The sequence below is a fragment of the Sphaeramia orbicularis genome, chromosome 9 (assembly GCF_902148855.1).
Source record: "Sphaeramia orbicularis chromosome 9, fSphaOr1.1, whole genome shotgun sequence".
Taxonomy (NCBI): domain Eukaryota; kingdom Metazoa; phylum Chordata; class Actinopteri; order Kurtiformes; family Apogonidae; genus Sphaeramia; species Sphaeramia orbicularis.
The window spans coordinates 7,234,196-7,258,662 of record NC_043965.1 but is presented as its reverse complement, the minus strand read 5'-3'; the positions used below and the strand labels follow the sequence as shown (position 1 = coordinate 7,258,662).

The 24,467-nt window shown below is 34.5% G+C and overlaps 1 protein-coding gene across 1 annotated transcript in view; it reads left to right on the top strand.

Annotated features, from left to right (window-relative positions):
• whrnb (whirlin b) overlaps positions 1–24,467 on the top strand; it is a 280,302-nt gene that overhangs the window by 213,169 nt on the left and 42,666 nt on the right. Inside the window, exon 8 of the mRNA XM_030144436.1 lies at positions 13,784–13,858. Coding sequence (XP_030000296.1) covers positions 13,784–13,858 — 75 coding nt within the window. The remainder of the gene's footprint in view (positions 1–13,783; positions 13,859–24,467) is intronic.

The following is a 24,467-nucleotide window of genomic DNA, read 5'->3' as shown; positions in this document are numbered from 1 at the left end:
TGAACCCTCGGGAACAAGCATTGCGCGTGCCACTACTCTGGAGGCGTGGCTTTGGAGAGATGTCTGAAGAAAGGGGTTTGGACTTTTGAATTGAGGATTTTCAAAACGTAGCATGCTCAAACCGTTCTTCTAAGATCTCAGACCCCACCTTTAAAAACCAGTGTAAATAGGTGTGTCTTTAAAATAGATTTGAAGTGCTCACTGGACTGTGCACATGTGATTTAAAGTCTCCATCTGTCCATAAAAAACCCTCCGCTCCATAATATAATCAACATCAGTGAAAATAAACTGATTAACTTTCTGATTTTCTATTATGTACAGCTGCTGTACCTCTAATAGAACATTTTGCATAAATATCAAACAAAATAGATGGAGAAACAAAACAAACCTGCAGTAGGTATCTGTTCTTCTTTGGTGAAAACCTTCTCAAATGAAAACCTGCTCATTACAGACACATTATGATGTAGTTTTTTTTATTTTTATGTTTTTATTTTATATTTTTATGATGTAGTTTTCTCTGATCAGCGTCAGTAGCAGCAGCAGGTGTCAGTTTGCATCACGCTGCTGAATAAGTGTTAGGATGATGTTTCCTCAATGAGAACGTTTACTCAAATGAGGGGGAAAAAAGTATAATTTCTCCTTGATACGTGGGCGGTCACGGAAAAATCAATGTCAGGCAAGAGTATCATTTTGTAAATCAGTCATGAAGACGTACGCTGTTTTAAGTGGAGCAATAAAATGTAAGGTCAGGAGGTGAAATACATTTACATAAGTGTCCCGCACCGAACAGCGGGATTTCAGTGTTTTACATATTGTAAAAGAAAAACAGAGCAGTAAGGGTGTAATTATTAACAGAAGTATTCCTGAGTATAACTACATAGAGCAGGGGGGGTCCAACAGAAGGCCTGTGGGCCAACACCGGCCCAACAAAGGTTCCGATCCGGCCCATGGATGAATTTTCAAAAATTACACTGAAGGACGTCAAACTCATTTTAGTTCCAAACTCCTTTAACTATATTCTACCTGTTACTAAATGGTTTGTGCCATTATAAACCCGTTCAGAAATACAAGTGAACTAGAAGCACTCGGAGAGCGCAGACCTCCACCAAGGCTGATCAGTGGCCCCCCCCGTGGGCCCCCCCCACCCCCGATCACCACCAAAATTTAATCATTTCTTCCTTATCCCCTTTCCAACAAACCCTGAAAATTTCATCCAAATCTGTCCATAACTTTTTGAGTTATGTTGCACACTAACGGACAGACAGACAAACAAACAGACAAACAAACCCTGGCAAAAACATAACCTCCTTGGCGGAGGTAATAAAGGATTAGTTGACGCATAATATTGTTAAAAACTATCCTTTCACAAAATATGCAAATTATCTGAACAAATATGAACATGAAACATCTTAAATAGAAAAAAGTGTCATTTTAACAATATTCTTCCTGTTATTAAATGTTTTCTCTGTGATCTATAAGTTGTGATGCACATGTGGAAATGAAAAACTGAGGCAGAATATTGTTAAAATTGCATTTATTTTTCTTAAGAAATTTCAGATTGTTCATGTTACTACCATTTTTGTGAGGATAGTTTGTAGATGTAAACATTTTCATAATATAATTTTACTTTTTTATTACCTCCGCCAAGGAGGTTATGTTTTTGCCAGGGTTTGTTTGTTTGTCTGTTTGTTTGTTTGTTTGTCTGTCTGTCCGTTAGTGTGCAACATAACTCAAAAAGTTATGGACAGATTTGGATGAAATTTTCAGGGTTTGTTGGAAATGGGATAAGGAAGAAATGATTAAATTTTGGTGGTGATCAGGGGTGGGGGGGGGGGGCGCAGACCACAAAATTTCATCAAAATCTGTCCATAACTTTTTGAGTTATGTTGCACACTAACAGACAAACAGACAAACAAGCAAACAAACCCTGGCAAAAACATAACCTCCTTGGCGTGGGGGGGCCCACGGGGGGGGGGGCACTGATCTGCCTTGGCGGAGGTCTGCGCTCTCCGAGTACTTCTAGTTCACATTAGTTTGTAAACATTTTTATAAAGACCCAGTTCTCAAATGAGTTTTTCCCTGTATTTAACTTTTCTTAAGAGATGTATCACCATTTATTATAATATTATCCTCTGCATTTGACATTTTTTTCCTGTGAAAATCTGTTATTTTCCTATATTTAATTCACTAATTATGTAGATGTTCATAAAAGCTTAGATTAAAGTTTGGGTTATTATATCAGAAACAGAGAAAAATGAAGAAAAAGTGACTTTTCCATCAAAGATATCAATAACTAAATGTAAAAACAAGTGTCCATCCACTGTCATTGATCCAACTCCATGGGCTTTACTGGTGAATCAATGTTGTAGAAGATGACGGCGTTTCCATGGTAACTATGGAGCCTCTGAACATCCAAATGGGTCATATCTGATGACCATGAAAAGATGACAAACTGTATTTTACACCAATTATTTACATGTTTTAATAGGATTAGTGGATCAACAGGTATTAACCCTTTCACTACAGTGGACAGCTATTCTACAGCTGTTCTCTTGTATATTCATGGATTTTATTGTTCTTTTCGTTGTTTTTTTTTTTCTTACACATATCTTTATTAAAGTTTAAGACACCATGTATCTTTTCTGACATGAATTGGTAACATTATGTAGCTCTCCCCTGAGCATAAACCCCCAGAATCACAAGCCCTCCCCATAGTTTTCACATAATTTATCAGTAAACACATGTTTCTGTGCGTCAAAAATGAAACGTGTGGTGTCCAGCTCAGTGGTCATTTTTGCAACATCATGAAAAATAGGTTCAAAAGAATTTTTTTTTTCATTATCCTTTTTTTTAATGTATTTTAAAATTTTTTACACTTATTTTTATTTTATGTATTTTTTCTTATTTATTTTTCAGAAGAAAATTTTCAATTGCACGGTATTTTTCATGCCCAAAGAGGAATAAAAACACTCCGGAAAAATTTTTGATTAAGGTTCTCATAATTCGTGCATGAAAGGGTTAAACAGTTTAGATCGGTAGATGAGTTTTGTCAGTGGCTGTTTGGGTATTTAAAGGTTAATTATACGTTTTTGTACTAAAAGAGAAACATTTAGAGCCGTCATTAACCCTTTCATGCATAGTGGTCACTACAGTGGACAGTTCTTCTCCAGCTGTTCTCTTATATATTCATAAGTTGTGTTGTTTTAGTTCCATATCAGCCGACACAGTGGACACTTACGCACCATCCCATAATACACTGACATTCATACCAGTACTGTAACATTGCTGTTCTTGTAGTAATATATTTTAGTGGTAATAAATTGCTAGTTGTTATCAAACTGTAACTAACAGTTTTCTCAAACAAAAACGTTGTTTTTTTTTTTTTTTTTTGCATATTATCTCCATGAAGTGAGTAATAACTAGTATTAGAGTATGTTCAAATATGAGAAAACATCAGATTAGCTGCATTAAAAATGTTTTCACATACACTACAAACAAAAAGTGAAGGATATTTTAAATTTTTGGGCTATTTTTTTCAGTTGGGATTCTTGCACAGCGCTTTTTTACTTTTTTGTGTGTGAATTGAAACACATTTTTTAAATGACCAGACATAGTTTTATTTACAAATGGTGAAAATTACAAAAAAGACAAGAAAATAAGAAATATCCTTAACTTCTTGTTTTGTAGTGTAGTTTATCACTTTCTGATATTTGCCCTTTAAATGTTTCTTTGCTTCAAAAATCAACTGCATGGTGTCCAGCTGAGTGGAGATTTTGGTAACTCGATAAAAAATAGGTCCATTAAAAAAAATTCATACCTAAAGAGGAAAAAAAAGACTCAGGAAAAAAAATCTTGACTAAGTTTCTCATAATTCACGCATTAAAGGGTTAATAATAATAATAATAATAATAATAATAATAATAATAATACATCACACTTATATAGTGCTTTTTTGGACACTCAAAGACGCTTCACAAACAAACAAAACAAAAAGAACAGAGAGAGAGAAAAAAAAAAAGAGGCTCAAGAAAATGCAGGTTTGAACAGGTGAGTTTTGGATAGTGATTTGAAGTTTTGTATTGAGTCTGAGTTCCTGATGTTTTGCGGGAGTGAGCTCCGTAGGGTGGGGGCAGCTGCAGCGAAGGCTCGGTCCCCCATATACAGGTTATTATGTTTTATTTAACTTGAGCTCATATTGTGTACTGTATGTGGCCCCTGAACTAAACTGGGTTTGACAGCCGTGACACAGAGTGTGAAACAGGGAAACACTCAACTGTTCAAGTACGGCCTTAACAGTCCATAATGTTGGCCCAAGTTTAAGGAAAAGTTTTCCATTCTTCAAGTGTACGTACTCCTCACTCTGAAAACGCTCCAGGCACATGCAGTTAAAAAACCAAACAGCGAGAGATTTTTCTCCGATGGACACAAACATGACTCCAGCTGAATGCTAATGTGGGTCTGTTTCTGCTGCTGGTGTAAATACAGCCGACTGACGCAAACCACACGTGGATCCTCATCCTTTTCCACCTGATGGCATTTAGATATGTGTAAACAGAACAACACGCCTGGATGGGAACGGTGTGAAATGTTAAATGGAACCAGAGGCTTCCACTTAGAACAACACATAGAACGTGTAATTTCAGAAAACAGGTCTGTTGAGATGTGGGTTGGACCAAGATTACCAATGGTTTTGGATTTAGATAATGACAGCTGGTTTATGGTTTACTGGTGCGTTTACCTGCGGGGAACCACGGGTCATATTAATACTGATGTCTAGGGACTGTAGGTAGTAAATGTGTTGTTCCTGTTTTTAACTTCATTTCCCATCATGCAGCATGGTACTGTGCTTGACTCATCTGCAGTAGTATGAAGTCAGTTTTAGACGTTTCTTTGTGGTAGCAGTACAGTGTTTAACCCTTTTATGCATGAATTATGAGAATGTTAATCAAGATTTTTTTTTCCTTAGTGGTTTTATTCCTTCTTCTTCTTCTTTTTTTTTTTTTCTGAACCATTTTTCATGGAGTTACAAAAATGTCCACTCAGCTGGACATTGTTCATTTAATTTTTGAAGCTCAGAAACATGCATTTACTGACATACTGTGTGAAAACTATTAAATAAAAACATTTTTAACCTCCTGAGACCCAGCAATGCGTTTTTGTCCTCTGTAGGGGACAAAAGTTTGACAGTTTAACTTAAAAAATGCTGTCCATTGTAAAGGACATTCCATTAAAAAAAAACAAAAAAAAAACAAAAAAAAAAACAATTCAAAAGAATGTCTCAGAAAAAACAAAAACAAAAAAACAAAACAAAAAAAACACTTGTATTATGTAGTTTCCAATCAAGACAATTGCTTAATGGAAAAAAGCAAAAAAAATTCACTTTCCTGGGTCTCAGGAGGTTAATGCTGCTAATCTGATGTTTTCTCACATTTTAACATTCTGTAATACTAGTTATTATTCACTCAGATAATATGCAAAAAAAGAAAAAAAAATGTTAAAAAAAAAAAGAAAGAAAAAAAACTCTGTTAATTACAGTCTAATAACAATTAACAATTGATTTAAATAAAAGAACAGGAAAGTTACAGTAATGGTCTGAATGTCAGTGTATTATGGGATGGTGCATAAGTGTCCACTGAGTTGGCTGATATGAAACTAAAACAACAAAACCCATGAATATACAAGAGACCAGCTGGAGAAGAACTGTCCACTGGAGTGACCACCGTGCATGAAAGGGTTAAAGGGGTCATTTTTATCTAAACCCAATTTTGTTAGTCTTTGGTTCATTTATTTGTGTATTTGGACCCTAATAGTTCATACAGTTTGAATTTGAACCCTCCAGATGCTGCAAAGCTATCTTTATATTCATTCAGGCAAAAATCCAGTGGATTTCTACAACCTGTTTAAATCCCTTCTTAATTTGTTACGTCTATAACTTACGATTAGGGCCACATAAGGAAAAAAAAAACAAAAACGCTTGTCACTACGAGAATAAAGTCGTTATTTAATGAGAAAAAAAACTCACTATTTAATGAGAATAAAGTTGTTATATTTGGAGAATAAAGTCATAATATCATGAGCAGTTGTACCTACTCATGGATGTAGAACTGTGAACATTTAGTTCAGTTCTTCTTTCATTTGGGGTTCGTCTCAAAGGCCAAATACTGAGTCTGTCCTCCATCAACACATTAGTTTAAGGACTTAGAAGACAGTTTGCACACATTTGGGTTTGTTGTAAGACCTGAACTGATTTGTAGTAAATTTCCTCTTTTGTGAAGGAGAAACTGATGAAGTGTTCATCTGCAGGACTATCAGTGGAAACAGCAGAGAACTAAACAGAGGGTTTGTGTTTCTGAACAAACTGTGGAGATGCTACACAGAGTCTATGAGTCCAACAGAAGGGAAAGTTGCTGCTTCGCTTGTTGCCTTCGCTGTAAAACCAGAAACTCTGTCGAATTTTCAAAATATTACGAGTTTAATCTCTTAAAAGTACAACTTTATTCTCGTTAATTAACGACTTTATTTTCATTAAATAGCAACTTTAGTCTTGTTAAATAATGACTTTATTCTCGTTAAATAATGAGTTTTTTAAAACTACGACTTTATTCTCATCAAATAAAGACTTTATTCTCATTAAATATCGACTTTATTCTCGTAGTGACAAGCGTTTTTTTTTTTTCTTATGTGGCCCTAATACGCTGTCGTAATAACTAGTTACATCATGACATTTGCACATATAAGGTCAAGACTTCCGACGAACATTTCTCCGAGTACGACATAACTGTTTGTCAGCAGCAGCAGTTGTAGTCCATACTGAAAATATGTCCAAACTTGTTGCCAATTGCTTAAATGTTCAGTTGTTGGTTGAACGGGACAGAGCAGCACAGCCAACAACCTGGAGGGGGCGGAGCCTGAAGTGGCTCATTTGCATTTAAAGGGCCAGTGCTCCAAACCACCTTTCTGGGGTCATTACTCAGAAACAGGGTTGAAGATGGACCTGTGGAGTTGAATTAATGGAGAATTCAGACCCAAGCAGAGCATTTACAGGTTATGACACAGGTGTCAAACATGCGGCCCGGGGGCCAAAGGGTCCAATCCGGCCCGCGGGATGAATTTATGAAATGCAAAAATTATACTGAAGAAATTAACAATCAGTGGTGTCAAAATCATTTTAATTCAGGTTCCATACAGACACATACAGTTCAATTAGATCTCAATTGGGTCAGACCAGAAAAATACTGTCATAATAACCTATAAATAATGAAAACTGCAGATGTTATCTTTGTTTTACTGTAAAAAAGTAAAATTACATGAAAATGTTTACAGTAACAAACTACCCTTTTACAAAAAATGTGAATAACCTGAACAAATATGAACAACATGGAATGTCTTGAGAAAAGTAAACACAATTTTATCAATGTTATACCTGTTACTAAATGTTTTGTGTATTTGTAATTGTAAAGTAGGTTGTAATGCACATGTGTAAATGATAAACTGAGGCAGAATATTGTTAAAACTGCACTTGTTTTTCTTAAGACATTTCAAGTTGTTCACATTATTCAGATTTTTAAGGAAACGTAGATGTAAACATTATCATAATGTAATTTTACTTTTTTCACTGTTTTTATTTTACTGGTTTGGCCCATTTGAGATCATATTGGGCTGAATGTGGCCCCTGAACTAAAATGAGTTTAACAGCCCTGGTTTATGTAGACCACAGGGAAATGTTTGAAAAGGCAGAATTCCATTTAAAAAAAATCAAAATATCACTCCTTTCACTTACCTACTTGTCTGAAAACACCTATACCCGACCAAAGCCTCCATCGTGGGAGACATTTTCTATAATCTGTAAACACAGTTCAGAGAAGGAGGTAGAAGTCCTGTTTTTTTTCTCAGACCATTCACTGAAATGTAATGAATTTCTTGCCCAGCGGTGCCAGAAAACTGCCATCCTCTGCAGCTTTAGTCCCCACTGTACATGGCCTGTGAATCCAAGTGCATGTATCATCATTACATGTCCTTCCCTCAGTTCCAGCTCTCCTGACATCCGTCTTCCTCACAGAGTAGCCTGTCTGGGTGACAGGTCAGCCAGACTGTGTAGTATTGATGTTTCACTGTGGCCCACATCAATCCACAGAGACCTCATTCTGCCAGGTTACAGTCTGCGTCTGATCCACTTTCAGGCGCTCTACAGCCCGGCAGAGCAGCTTAATCTGTTTGGTTTCAGCTGCAAATAAGCATGGACTTCCCTCTTTTGGAGAATTTGGCATACAGTCTGACCAAACCCTTTATTCCACTCCATTAACCCTTTATAGTTCACTTGTAGAAATACTCTGAAATCCAAAATGTCAACCTTACTGTGTTATTGGAGGACCGAACAAGACTTAATTACTTTTGTGAAATTTGTTGAAGTTCTTTCTGAAAAAAATGGTCAAAAAATTGTCAAAAAAAGACATTATCTGACACTTTTATTGCAAAAAACCTAAAGAAATTTAGGTGACCTGTTATAATGGTAGGTGTGAAGGGGTTATGTAGTAAACTGTACTTCCTGGATGGGGCGGGGCCAGGTCTAACCTATCAGGAGACATCAGGCCCAGCTCAGGTCTTTGGTGTTATGTTCCTGTTTATTCCCATTTCTGGACATTTACGCCCAGTCCATTTGAGGAGTTATAATATCAGTCTTGTAGCTTAAACCCTTTATAGTTCACTTGTAGATATACTCTGAAATCCAAAATGTCAACCTTACTGTGTTATTGGAGGACCTAACAAGACTTAATTACTTTTGTGAAATTTGTTGAAGTTCTTCCTGAAAAAAAGGTGCCAAAAATTGTCAAAAAAGCATAAAAAAACATAAAGAAACTTAAGTGATTTGTTTTAATGGTAGGTATTAAAGGGTTATGTAGTAAGTTGTACTTCCTGGAAGGGGCGGGGCCAGGTCTAACCTATCAGGAGACATCAGGCCCAGCTTTGGTCTTTGGTGTTGCATTCCTATTTCTGTACATTTACACCCAGTCCGCTTGAGGAGTTATAATGTAAGTCTCGTAGCTTTAACCCTTTATAGGTCCCTCATAGAAATACTCTGAAATTTAAAATGTCAACCTTACTGTGTTATTGGAGGACCGAACAAGACTTAATTACTTTTGTGAAATTTGTTGAAGTTCTTTCTGAAAAAAATGGTCAAAAAAAGACATTATCTGACACTTTTATTGCAAAAAACCTAAAGAAATTTAGGTGACCGGTTTTAATGGTAGGTGTGAAGGGGTTATGTAGTAAACTGTACTTCCTGGAAGGGGCGGGGCCAGGTCTAACCTATCAGGAGACATCAGGCCCTGCTCAGGTCTTTGGTGTTACGTTCCTGTTTATTCCCGTTTCTGGACATTTACGTCCAGTCCATTTGAGGAGTTATAATATCAGTCTTGTAGCTTAAACCCTTTATAGTTCACTTGTAGATATACTCTGAAATCCAAAATGTCAACCTTACTGTGTTATTGGAGGACCTAACAAGACTTAATTACTTTTGTGAAATTTGTTGAAGGTCTTCCTGAAAAAAAGGTGCCAAAAATTGTCAAAAAAGCATAAAAAAACATAAAGAAACTTAAGTGATTTGTTTTAATGGTAGGTATTAAAGGGTTATGTAGTAAGTTGTACTTCCTGGAAGGGGCGGGGCCAGGTCTAACCTATCAGGAGACATCAGGCCCAGCTTTGGTCTTTGGTGTTGCATTCCTATTTCTGTACATTTACACCCAGTCCGCTTGAGGAGTTATAATGTAAGTCTCGTAGCTTTAACCCTTCATAGGTCCCTCATAGAAATACTCTGAAATTTAAAATGTCAACCTTACTGTGTCATTGGAGGACCGAACAAGACTTAATTACTTTTGTGAAATTTGCTGAAGTTCTTCCTGAAAAAAAAATGGTACAAAAATTGTCAAAAAAAGACATTATCTGACACTTTTATTGCAAAAAACATAAAGAAATTTAGGTGACCTGTTTTAATGGTAGGTGTGAAGGGGTTATGTAGTAAACTGTACTTCCTGGAAGGGGCGGGGCCAGGTCTAACCTATCAGGAGACATCAGGCCCTGCTCAGGTCTTTGGTGTTACGTTCCTGTTTATTCCCGTTTCTGGACATTTACGTCCAGTCCATTTGAGGAGTTATAATATAAGTCTTGTAGCTTAAACCCTTTATAGTTCACTTGTAGAAATAGTCTGAAATCCAAAATGTCAACCTTACTGTGTTATTGGAGGACCTAACAAGACTTAATAACTGTTATGAATTTTTTTTAAAGTTCTTTCTGTAAAAAAGGTGCAAAAAATTGGACTTTACAGACCCTGGAAACCACATTAGACCTGAGATTGTTGACTCACTGTCCTCGCTGAAACTGTTGCTTTCACTGTCTTGTAATGCATGCAGAAATGACCAAAAATAGTCACTCACCCGATAAAGGGTTAAAAGTCTATGGGAGCTTTAAATACATTTGTCTCATCGTGGTTTGCTCTTTGTTGTTGCTATTAAAAGCTCCCTGGGTGATGTTTGCCACAGAATACTATGTATCTGCTTAATTACCCATGTAGACACACTCATTATTATGGTTGGGAAATTACAGCCCCCCCCCCCCCCCCCCCCCCCCCCCAATAAAAAGCTAATTGCATTTAATTGGCAGTCACTTAGTTACGCAGTGAGAAGCAGTAAGATTCATTGTAGAAACACCATGTTATGACACACCACTGTCTCAGTAGATGGATATTTCTATGCATGTTGGCTGCAAGACATTCATTTAGAGTAGCCAATAGCTGTAATTAACCAAGCTAAAAATATGAGAGCGTGGACAGATGGGGGAGGGGGGGGTTAATTGGAGATATGAAGGAAGAGACAGAGCTGAAATACATATTATTTGACAAGAGTTGGATCTGGGATGACAGCCAGTATTAACCCTTTAGGTGATGGTGCTTTTTTTTTTTTAACCCTGTAAAGTTTGAACCATTAAATCATTGACAGAAAATTCCAGTTCCAGAAAGTTCCAGTTCTTTATTGGTTCTTCTGAACAACCCAAAAAACTTTTCTCTTTTTTACTTCTGCCAAGGAGGTTATGTTTTTGCCGGCGTTGGTTTGTCTGTCTGTCTGTTTGTCAGTCCGTGTGCAAGATAGCTCAAAAAGTTATGGACAGATTTGGATGAAAATTTCAGGGAATGTTGATACTGGCACAAGGAACAAATGATTAAATTTTGGTGGTGATGGGGGGGGGGGGGGGGGGGGGTCCAACTGATCTGCCTTGGTGGAGGTCTGTGCTCTCCGAGTGCTTTTCTAGTTTTTCGTTTATTTATTTTGCACAACAACAAATCAAACATTAGGACAAACAAAGAAACAAATTGTGCAGGTGAGATCAGTAAACCTCGTGGGGCTTATAAAATTAATCTCACCTCATTCCAGCATTAGCTTAAAGAAAGACAATAAGAATAAAGCAATAATATACAAAGTACAACAAAAATATAAACAAAGAATAAAAGAAAAAGAGTACGTGTAAGTGTGTGTAAGGGTGGGAGAGTGTGTTTATGAGGAATATTTAAATTTGCTGAATCAGATATGTCCTAAGCCTATACTTAAACTAAGTGAGGAAGACTGAGATGCAATTTGAATTTAACTGTTCCATAGCTGATGTATGAGTTTCAATTTTGTATCATATTTGATACACTGGGTCTCAGTGCTTAAATATTGTTATTTTTGAACAAACAAAAACATAATATAACACAAACATGTCTAACAAATTGTTACTTCATTTTCTAAATTGTCAAAGTTCTTCCTCCTTCCTCATTAATGTCAGTCTTGTAATGTCACTGGTAAGGCCTCTGGTGAACGAATTCCTCCCCCTGGTGGATTATCTGTGTATTGCATGTATCTAATTGTATACATCAGGTTTTTCAAGAAAAAATATATCACACTGATCCTGTAGAGGGCTTCAAAATTCATGTATCAAATATAATACATTTGGCGTTATAAGGTTAATTTAACTATTCAGTTTTGATATCAAGATTTCAAAAATTGACATTTTTCGGATATAAAAGCCTATTATTATTAGTTTAGTTTATTTTTGCACAGATAAAAGAAAAAAATTATCAATTTAGCAAATTTAGCAATTGAAATTTATACTTTTCCAAGGCATGAATTACACTATACGGACAAAAGTATTGGGACACATGTCTACGGCTGTAAGATGTCCATGATGTTCATGATGATTTCAGATAAAAACATCAACATTTCCGTAAAGTTTTCCTAAGTTAGATGTAACAAAAATAGATGGTTAGTTGTGGTAGAAAATTATTATTTACAGTGAAATATTTTAGAAATTTAAAGGTAGAACATTTAAAATCATAGTTGAGAATGTGAGTGTTGAGAGAAATGAAGTAAAAACCATCTCTGAGGCATTTTGTAAACAAAGATAACAATTTAATTTTTATTTTATTGGTTTATTTAATAGGGACCATGCATATTTATGAAAAATACACCCATGTAAATATGCCAGAATTAGTAAAAAATAACTACTTTTCATTTGCAGTCCCTAGGCAGGTGACAGAACAAGACATAAAACAGCCAATATTAATACAGCACTCACTCATTATAAATTTAAAAAATATATATATATATATATACACATAATGATGACAGACATAATCAAAACAAACAAATAAAAACAAATAGACATAGGATGATCACAGGGGCATTAGCCTATACATTCACCTCTATACTTACGTCCAGTTTAACAGAGAAAGCGTATGGGTGATGAAATGTCTCTGGTTTTGTAGGAGCCGCTGTTTTAAGTGAGATGTAAAAGCCAAATAATTTAAACCAAACTAACCAATGCAATATTTATCACAATATAAAACTATAGTATTTATATATGAGCTTTGTCATTACTGATTTGTAGCCTGTTAGAAAAGACACACCTGAATTCAACGTGTCCACATACTTTTGTCCACATAGTGTATATGCTAACATCCGTAATGTTTATTCCTGTTTTGTCGAAGCGATGGAATAATGCAGTCTCCATTCTGATGTTAGAATACAATAACCATGTTTCATACATATTCATGGTTTTCCACAGAACAGAATATTGCATTCACAGGAAATCACAAACTTTATGAAACATCACTGTTAATTATCTATATTAATTTTGCTTCACTCTTCAGGCTCGAATGATATTTTTCCACATTCACTAATGGTTTAGAGCACATTTAACATTGTGTTTCATGGTCATAATGAATTATGCTTTAATGTGAAATGAAATGAATTTTCTGTCGGAGTTTTTGTTTTGGTTAAATGGCTTCATTTTAATCTATATCCATGAACTTCACTGAGATTTTTCTTTTTTTTTTTTTTTTTTTTTTTACCCACAACTGATGCACACTATTTTCCAATAATAATAATAATGTATGTATGGAACGTTTTTAGGCATCAGACGTTCTTTTCCTTGGGCCACTTTATACTGAATTCAATTATAGTGAAACAAATGCATTCCTAATGTTGCTGGATTTCAATCTGGAGGCAATAAAACGTTAAAGCCTCTTTCCTCCAATGGCTTCGAATGATTCAGCTGTTCTAAGGAAAAAAAAAAAAAGATGCGTACAAATGTTTTTCACTTTGTTCTAACAGTCTAAACTTTGTCGGACTCATTATTTTGTCCTATGGGGTGAATCCCAACCATGTGCCATCTGCATTAAGTAGGTTAAAGGAAGCCATTGTAGTTTATTACAGATATTTCCCTGCAGCTTAGTGATTCAGAGCGTTTGTTTCAGACGGACGGCTCCGCTGGTGGCTGGACGGAAAAAGACCAGGAGGACAACACTAATGCCTTACAAAACATTGCACTGGTATGTGTCATTTCTGCTTTTATCTGCTGTATTTCACAGACCGTGAATATGATATGCAGTCATGACTTAGTCTGGGTCGATGATATGTTCAGGTACAGCAGGGGTGTCAAACTCATTTTAGTTCAGGTTCCACATTCAGCCCAATATGATCTGAAGTGGGACGAACCAGTGAATTAATAACATAATAATATAAAAATAATGCCAACTCCAAACGTTTCAATGTGTTTTATAGTGAAAAAAGTGAAATTACATTATGGAAACGTTTACATCTATAAACTGTCCTTTTAAGAATGTGAATAACATGAACAACCATGAAAATAACTGACATTTATCAAGAAAAATAAGTGCGATTTAACTATATTTTGCCACTGCTTATCATTTGTAAATGTGCACTGCAACTTACAGATCACAACGGATCTGCAAATTTATGAAATATTTTAGTAACTAATAGAAAATTAGTAAAATTGCACTTACTTCTCTTTACACATTTCTAGTTTTTCATATGTTTTGTGAAAGGCTAGTTTGTAAATTTACACATTTTCATGTAATTTCACTATGTTACACTAAAACAGAGGAAAAATTTGGAATTGTCATTATTTATAGGTTTTTATCCAATCCAATCCAACTTTATTTGTAAAGCACTTTAAAACAACCGCAGTGGACCAAAGTGCTGTACAGAAGAATAAATAAAATCAAAATAGAAGAATAAAATACAGAAATAGATTTGAAGACATAGAAACTGTCCAAAAAAGAAAAAAGTGCTATACAGAGGAATAAGTAAAACTCAGATAAAAGAATAAAATACAAGAATAGATTAAAAAGCCATACAATTAAAAACAACAAAAATTAAATAAATAAATAAATAGGTAGGTAAATAAGAACAATAAACCACTACCAAATAGAAAACAATCGAATAATAAAGATAGTACGTTTATGGTAGTATTTTACTGATCTGACCCACTTGAGACTGAAGTAGGGCTTTTTATAACCTCTAAAGTAAAGTGATTGACTGTTAATATCTTGAGTATAACTTTTGTATTTCATAAATTCGTCCCACGGGCCGGATTGGACCCTTTGACGGGCCAGATTTGGCCCCCGGGCCACATGTTTGACACCTGTGAGGTGCAGTATCAAAACTGGGAAAAAAGACGCGAATTCACTGGTAAATAATCATAATGAAACTAAGACCCAAAAATACCAAAAGGCTCAGCCATTATAATAGTTTACATATGGATTTAAACTTGGATTAACCATCTGGTGTCTGGGTGAGCATATTATGCACACTTGTGTCAAACATGCGGCCCAGGGGCCAAATCCGGCCCGCCAAAGGTTCTATTCTGGCCCCTGTGATGAATTTGTGGAATGCAAAAATTACACTATGATATCAACAATTATTTTAGTTCAGGTTCTACATTCAGACCAATTCAATCTCAAGTGGGTCATAATAACCTATAAATACTCACAACTCCAATTTTTTCTCTTTGTAAATGTAAATGTTTTCATGTATTTACTCTAAAACAAAGTATAATTTTGCAAAAAAAAAAAAAAAAATCTGAAAATCCTGAACAAATATGTATAACCCGAAATGTCTTAAGAAAAGTAAGCACAATTTTGATAATATTCCACCTGTTATTAAATGTTTTGTGTGTTTGTAGATCCAGTGTGATCTGTGAGTTAGAATGTACATGTGTAAATGATTAACTAAAGCATAAGTGTTAAAATTACTCATTTTTTTCAGTTTGTTCATGTTATTCACATTGTTTGAAAGGATAGTTTGTACATGTAAATATTTTAATAATGTAATTTTACTTTTTTCACTCTAAAACATAGAGAAAACTTTGAAGTTGACATTATTTATATATTTTTATATTATTATTTTACTGGTCCGGCCCATTTCAGATCAAATTTAGTTGAATGTGGCCCCTGAACTAAAATGAGTTTTACACCCTTGTTATAAAAGGTCAGATTATTTTTCACAATTTGTATTAGGGTCAGTGTATCTTTTGGTAATGGGATTTTCTTTTCAGAAACAAAAGACTAGTGGTTAACAGATTTTCGTTTTAAAATTGAAGAATTAAAATTGAATTTCGAGGTGTTTTCCTTTTTTAGTGTCAAAACAGATAAACTAAATTTTAAAAAGTGATTGATTTTTGTTTTTTTTCTTTCTAATAACAAAAAAGAAAGTTACTACCTGACAGAAATGCAAAAACAGACCAAAAATGACTGTTTTTTTTTTTTTTTTCTGAGACCGGATGTTGTCATTTTTAAGGAATGCGCACTAATGCCTAGTTCACAAAGATTCTTACTTGTATGAAATCTGCACATCTCTAATGTCTACGATCTCCAGATTTCATACGAACTGAAAGATTCGTACAGAGTAGTTGGTTGATTGAACCAACATAGGGTGTATATGTCACAGTAGAGATTGAAATCCAGTAGGATTCCTAATCCTACTAGGACAGATAGTAATTGGAGTTTGTCCTAGGACAAACTCCAACTCCAATCTAATCCTACTAGGACAGATAGTAATTTTAGTAAGACATTAGGATCTGAAGATTGGAATTCCAATCTGTCCTAGGAGAATTTGCAATCCTACTAGGACAGATTGTAATTCTATTTGGAAATGGGATCTGAAGATTGGAAAAATACGGCAAAAAATATAAGAATTCTGTCAGGACAATCTCGAATTCTATAAGGAGAATGTCAGATTATATCAAAATGTATGGAAAATAGACTGAATCATTTCTAAGCCAAAATTCCAGTCAATAAGCATACAATTTCACCATCACTATTCCAGCTGAATTATTTTCATATCTTAGATACAGTATATGTCCCTTAGGTTTATACACATTGTAACCAGGGTGCCAGCCGTTTGGTCCAACCTTATTCAATGGCCGTATGTACATGTCATTGGTATGTAAATGGACACATTTGCATAGGGCAATCTCTGTACTTCTACTTTTGTCAAATGAGTGTAGAGCTACTATTTGTGTAGCCATGTAGGTGTAGATGTTTGTGTAGGGTAACTAGGGTTACATATGTTTGCAACTATTGTACACCAGTGAGTAGTGTACAACATTTTCTTACATTTCAGTGTAAGGAAAAACCTTTGTAGTATTACTTGTTTGAAATTTTGAAGTTAGCTGTAGACTAACGTTAGTGTCACTATTGAGTAGTATGTAGCACATTTAAGTATTAGAAAAATAACTGACAAAACCTCTATAGTATTACTTGTTTGAAATTTTGAAGTTAGTACTATAGACTAAGGTTATTGTCACTTAACTAGTGAGTAGTATGCAGCACATTTAAGTCTTAGAAAAAGTCTTTGAAGCTTAGCTATAGAATATTAGATTCAAAGTCTGTGTAAATTCTGAATAAAATCATGGTTTGTAAGAATATTGTTGTTTCTTTTACTTTTAACCCTACCATCTAGACCAGGGGGCAGCAAAATGCCAATGCCAACTTTAACATCGTACATTTTCTGAATGGCTTGGCAACAATTAGATAATAATAAAATTGTATGTTGCCATGGCAACGGGTTGTTTACAGGTACGTTTTTCAAATTCTACCGATTTCTGAATACAAATGTGTCTCATTTACATACCAATGACAGTTACAAACGGCCATTGAATAAGGTTGGACCAGATAGGACAGCTGGCATCCTGGTTACAATGTGTATTGACCTAAGGGCCATATACTGTATCTAAGATATGAAAAGAATTCAGCTGGAATGGTGATGGTGAAATCGTAGGACAGACTGAAATTCCAAAATTCCAATCTTCAGATCCCACTTCCAAATAGAATTACAATCTGTCCTAGTAGGATTGTAAATTCTCCTAGGACAGATTGGAATTCCAATCTTCAGATCCTAATGTCTTACTAAAATTACTATCTGTCCTAGTAGGATTAGGAATCCTACTGGATTTCAATCTCTACTGTGACATATATGTGGGGAGAAAAAAAGGCAAAAGCTAAATTTTAGGCAGATACGTTCTATACAGGGTGGGGAAGCAAAATTTACAATGAACATTTAGTTGTTTTTTCTCAGCAGGCACTACGTCAATTGTTTTGAAACCAAACATATATTGATGTCATAATCATACCTAACACTATTATCCATACCTTTTCAGAAACTTTTGCCCATATGAGTAATCAGGAAAGCAAACGTCAAAGAGTGTGTGATTTGCTGAATGCACTCGTCACACCAAAGGAGATTTCAAAAATAGTTGGAGTGTCCATAAAGACTGTTTATAATGGAAAGAAGAGAATGACTATGAGCAAAACTATTACCAGAAAGTCTGGAAGATACTATTAAAGAAGAATGGGAGAAGTTGTCACCCCAATATTTGAGGAACACTTGCACACGTTTCAGGAAGCGTGTGAAGGCAGTTATTGAGAAAGAAGGAGGACACATAGAATACAAACATTTTCTATTATGTACATTTTCTTGTGGCAAATAAATTCTCATGACTTTCAATAAACTAATTGGTCATACACTGTCTTTCAATCCCTGCCTCAAAATATTGTAAATTTTGCTTCCCCACCCTGTAGATTTATGTTCTGTTGTGAAAATAACCACTTCTCCAGCCAATAGACACATTTCAGGTGTAACAAGATAAAATGATAATGCAGTGACATTTTATCCAAGGTGTGCATCATTATTTCACACCACAGTCCTCTGTACAATAGTGTGTAAGTGAACAGTTCATGTTTTTCACTGGAAATGAGTCCCTTAAACCATACATGTTGAAATAATGATGGTGATGACATCCGTTTCAATACACCTTTTATTAAACTCTTTCATGTTTTAGATATTTTCTTTCTTTATTATATTTAAAAATATCAACAGACATGGATATTAAGTAAAACTCAACTTGTCACTCACTCCACACATCATTCACACTTTGTTTTTCGGGTGTTTTTTCTGTCACCTTGGACCACTGATTGCCTGAAAGGCTAAAGTCAGGGAATAAAAGTCTGCAGTGCCTGGTAAACACCACACACTGGAACATAATTGGCTTCCACCAGTAGGGCAGTGATATGTATCTGTAGGTATTTTTAGATACCTACCCAGTATCTGCCTCTCCTCAGGTTAGAGTTAGAAGCATCTCTGTGAAATAGAAACAACCTGTATATACTCTGTATCAGTGGTGTCCAACTCAGTTTAGTTCAGGGGCCATATTCAGCTGAAGTTGATCTGAAGTGGGCCAGACTAGTAAAATAATAACATAATAATATATAAATAATGACAACTCCAAATTTTTGTCTTTGTTTTAGTGTAAAAAAAAAAACCCATTAAATTATGAAAATACTTACTTTTATAAACTATCAAAAAAAACAAAAACAAAAACAAAAAAACCTTAAAAACTGAAATTTTAATTCAAAAACGTCAGAAAATTTAGTGCAATTTTAATAATATTATTCCTCAACTTATCATTTCTACATGTGCATTCTGGATCAGATCTACAAAGACACTAAACACTGAGGAACAGGCGGAAAAATTATTAAAATTGTGCTGAATTTTCTTTAGACATTTCAGGTTGTTCATATTTGTTCAGGTTATTCACATTTTATTGTTTCAGGATAGTTTGTGAATGTAAATATTTTCATAATTTTATGTTATTTTTTGCACTAAGACAAAGAAAAAAATTAAGTTGTTAATTCTAGAGTTTTTTTTGGCTTAATTCAAGATTTTTTTTTTTTTTACTTAATTGAAGATTTTTTGGGCTTAATTGAAGATTTTTTTTACTTAATTGAAGATTTTTTTTTTTTTTTGGCTTAATTCAAGATTATTTCCTTATTTCAAGCTAAACTTTTTTTCCTTAATTCGATTCAAGACTGTGGAATTTTTGCACTTGGCAAAAACATCCCAGGGGCTGAACTGGACCCTTTGGCGGGCCGCATTTAGCCCCCAGGCCGCATGTTTGACACCCCTGCTCTATATACTCTAATATAATATACACTTGACTGTTTTTAACCAGACTTCCTTTTTATTCCTTTTTAACATTCTGTGTATATCTGTATCTTTTAACCTTTTCACATCTGACCTTTTCATGGGAGTGATGGTTAGGTGTATAAATGACCTTGTTCATATGTTCAGTATTCCACTCATAAGGCTTTTCCCAGTTTGGATGAAGACTATGTGGACAAAAGTATGTGGACACGTTGAAATCAGGTGTTTCTTTTCTAACAGGGGTACAAGGGATACAAAACAATAATGACAAATGTCAGAATATCGTTTTATATTGAGGTAAACATCATTGCTTTGGTTAGTTGTGCTAATGCTAATGCTAATGTTGCTCAGTCATTTAGCGCCTTGTCAAACACACTGTCCCCAAAAATCAGCATGATATTGCACATTTAGTCAATTATATTCCTATGATATGAATAGGCTGTAATCTAATAACACTCACTCACCTCTGAACGGCTCCTCAGTCATTTTAATTAGTGGTGTTTAGTTTAGATTAAGTATGTATTTTAACACGATTATTTCACCTCTGATAGCAGCTGTTTTTAAACAGCTCAGCTGGTAGCTAAGAAGGAGCCCTTAAAATATACACAATATGGACAAAAGTATGTGGACATGTTGAATTCAGGTGTTTCTTTTCCAACAGGGGTCTGGGATACAAAACAGTAAGGACTAATGATATAATATAGTTTTATATTGGGATAAATATCATTGCATTGGTTAGTTTGGTTTAAATTGTTTTTTTTGCTTCTAAAATACCTCAGAGATGGCTTTTTACTTCATTTCTCTCAACACTGATTTTATTTTATTTAATCCATGATGATGATATTAAATATTACACCTCTACATTTCTAAAAAAAAAAAAAAAAAAAAAAAAAAGAAATATGAAGTGTCCCATTAAACTTTGAGGAAATATTGATGTTTAGAAACTATATGGACAAAAAAATTGGGACATATGTAAATTTCTAAAATATTTTTCATGCTCTGACTGTAAATAATAATTTTCTACCACTACTAACCATCTACTTTCTTCACATCTCACTGAGGAAGAAAATCACTGAGGAAATATTGAAGTTTTTATGTCAAATCATCATGAACAGGACATCTTACAGCTGTAGACATGATGTGTCCCAATATTTTTGTCCGTATAGTTTATAAACATCAGCATTTACTGAAAGGAAGCAATTTTCGATGTAGAACATTTAAGATTTTGGAACCAAAGATAACAATTTAATGAAAACTAACCAATGCAATGATATTTATCCCAATGTAAAAGTATATAATGACATTAGTCGTTTTTGTTTTGTATCCTAGACCCGTGTTAGAAAAGAAACACCTGAATTCAATGTGTCCACATACTTTTGTCCATATAGTGTAGGTTTGGAATAAGGCGTTTTTCATATCTCTGTATATATAATAAATACTAGTATCCTGGTTACTTATTACTGCTGCTGTTTATGCAGAAGCCTGTGAAGTTCACAACATAACTTGATCATTTTATCTTATATTTCAGTCGCTGCCTGACTTTAAAGTTAGAAAATGAGGCCACTTTGGTTTAAAGCAGACTTTGCATTGTAGATTTGTCTTACCCAGTGGTTCCCAACCATTTTTTGGCTCGCGACCCCATTTTAACATCACAAATTTCTGATGACCCCAGACATTCAAAACAGAGACTTTTATTTTTGCTAAAATTTATTTGTTTTTGATCATGTAATAGTTTGCTATACTATGTTGCTAAAAAACCTGTTAATTTTAGAGGACATTTAGTCTATATAATGTATATTATTGTGGACGGAGGCAGAAAAGTCAGGTGTAGATTACTGCACAAAGGGAGAATTTGATTTTCCTTGGTCAGGATATGTACAGTCAGTCCAGTTTGGATTTACAAGGCTGACAATTAATACTGAACAAACAAGAACTCAAACTATGAATTATGAAAGAGCTACAGCATCTGAAACTGACCACAATGAACATTTGACAGATAAACAGAACCACAGTGCTGCAGTTTCAGACTCACAGTTTGTCATGTCTTATGTATTATGATTGTCGCTCTCATCTCACCATATAATTTTTATTAGTAAGTTTTTATTTTTATTTTTATCAATTACTAGAAATTCCAGGTGACCCCAAGGTTGAGAAATATCGGTCTTACCGTTAATGGTGCTCATTTATTGTAGTACTGAGAGATGAGATCAACAGGTAAACATGTCCTCCAGCTGTTCTTCTGTCACTGTGTCCACGTAGGATGAGGAGGAGGATGAAGATCAGCAGCTGTAACTGATGGTGTTGGGTCGTCATGATAGAGTTCAGAGACTGGGTTTAACCCTCTGGTATCCGGGTGCACCTTTTAGGCACACTTTGTACTTCATTTCAAAAAACTTCATATTATTTTTCACAATTTAAATAAGGTTAGAATTCAAAAGTTGTTCATTTTTGCATGATCTTTAAAATTCTGGCCACCAACTAAAATTTTCACATTGTAAACAAAAGAAAATCACCAGACTAGCATCTGTCTGCCAAGTGTGCCTAAAACGCACTATTTCTTCCATTTGATCTGTATGATTAGGGCTGACCTTGATTAACAAAAACAAAATCAAATTAGAGCAGAAAAATAAATCAATATATAATATTTAATAGTTTGATTTATAGGTGTGCATTTTATACACACTTGGTGACAGATGCTAGTATTTTTGAACATTTGACCTAGCGCCAAAAATAATAATGTAAATTAACCAGTGTTGGAGTTAATCATTGACATATGCCAGGATGAAAAAATCAAATAATATATGATCCACTTTTTATGTAGTATATTGAAAAATATATATATATTTTTTTGTTCTTTTTTGCATCCCAAAAAAAAAGGTTTATTTACATTACAAACACTGCATTTAAAGGGTTAAAAATGTGACAATTATTGAGTATATGGTATTTTTATTTATGGCTCAAGTTGATGAAATAGAAAAAAGTGTAAAAGAATTCAAAACAAACTGTAAGAAAAATTTTTTGACATTATTCCACAAGTGTGCGAAAAAGGCACACTTGGTGCTTAGTGAGGGCCTTGGTGGATGGGATACCGGAGGGTTAATGTTAATCCACACAGTGGTGTTTCTATAGTGTTTACCACTCAGACATGTCGTTAAACCAACGTCCAGTTAATAGTTTTATCACAGATTTGAATCAGATCTTTCCACTGCTTCCTTTCCATCTAATCCAGTCCAAAGTATATTTCATTATTTCATTACTGAGGAACAAAACTCCATGTCTCTGTTGCTCCAGTAGTGAGATGCTTTCACTGCAACTACAATGTTTGTATTTCTGTCACGTCGTTAAGTTGCAGCAATCTGGAACTATCAGAAACTGGAGTAAGACGTCGACATGTAACAGCATCCAGGATACTATCACGGTACTGCAGCTGGAGGATCCAGGGTTCACGAATCCAGGATAAGGTCTTATCCAGGTCACTGAAATGGGTTTTGATGCTTACAGGCAAAAAGATGGGATTCCTGCGAAACTTGACAATATCCCAACATAGATATGCATGTAAACACAGCCACAGAAAAGCTCTTAGCTCAAAAATGTATATGAATTAGACATAGACTATATGGACAAAAGTATGTGGACACGTTGAATTCAGGTGTTTCTTTTCTAACAGGGGTCTAGGATACAAAACAATGATGACAAATGTCAGAATATAGTTTTATATTCAGATAAATATCATTGCATTGGTTAGTTTGGTTTAAACTGTCTTTGTTTCCAAAAGGCCTCGGAGATGGTTTTTACTTAATTTCTCTCAATGTTGATTTTTTTTTTTTTTTTTTTTTTTTTTTTTTTTTGTTTTAAATATCCCTCACTATGACTGACTTTAAGGAAATATTAATATGTATAAACTGTGTGGACAAAAGTATTGGGACATATGTCTACAGCTGTAAGATGTCCTGTTCATGAGGATTTGAGATTAAAACGTCAATATTTCCTTAAAATTTAATGGGAGATTTTTCTTTCTCAGTGACATGAAGAAATTAGATGGTTAGTTGTGGTAGAAAATTATTATTTACAGTCAGAGAGGGAAAAATATTTTAGAAATTTACATGATGTGTCCTAATATTTTTGTCCATATAGTTTATAAACATCGGTATTTTAAGTAAGTTTAATGGGAGATTTTTTTTTTTTTCTTTTTCTTAACAATTCATCATGGATTTTATTAAATCAATGTTAAGAAAAATCACATAAAAAACATCTCTGAGGCATTTTGGAAACAAAGACAACAATTTAAACTGAACTAACTACGGTAACTTTTGATGTTTTATAACATGTAAATGGTTACAGATATCAATATAGTTTCCATTGATCACTAATAGAAGTCATATATGGACTTTCATGTAATTAGTTGAGTTCTCCTCCAGTGAAAGTACCACCCACTTCTATTGGCAGATTGATCTCCTGCATCAACAGGACTCTAACAGAAACAGACCTGTAAATTTAACTTGTTTTTGATTCTTTTTTTTTTTTTTGGATAAAATTTTTATTTATTTTCATAGTGCATCTCCAAAAGTACAATACAAAAAAAAAGAAAGAAATTCACATTTCATGATATAAGATTTTTTGACACACAAAGTATAAACCCCACCCCCCAGAACCAAT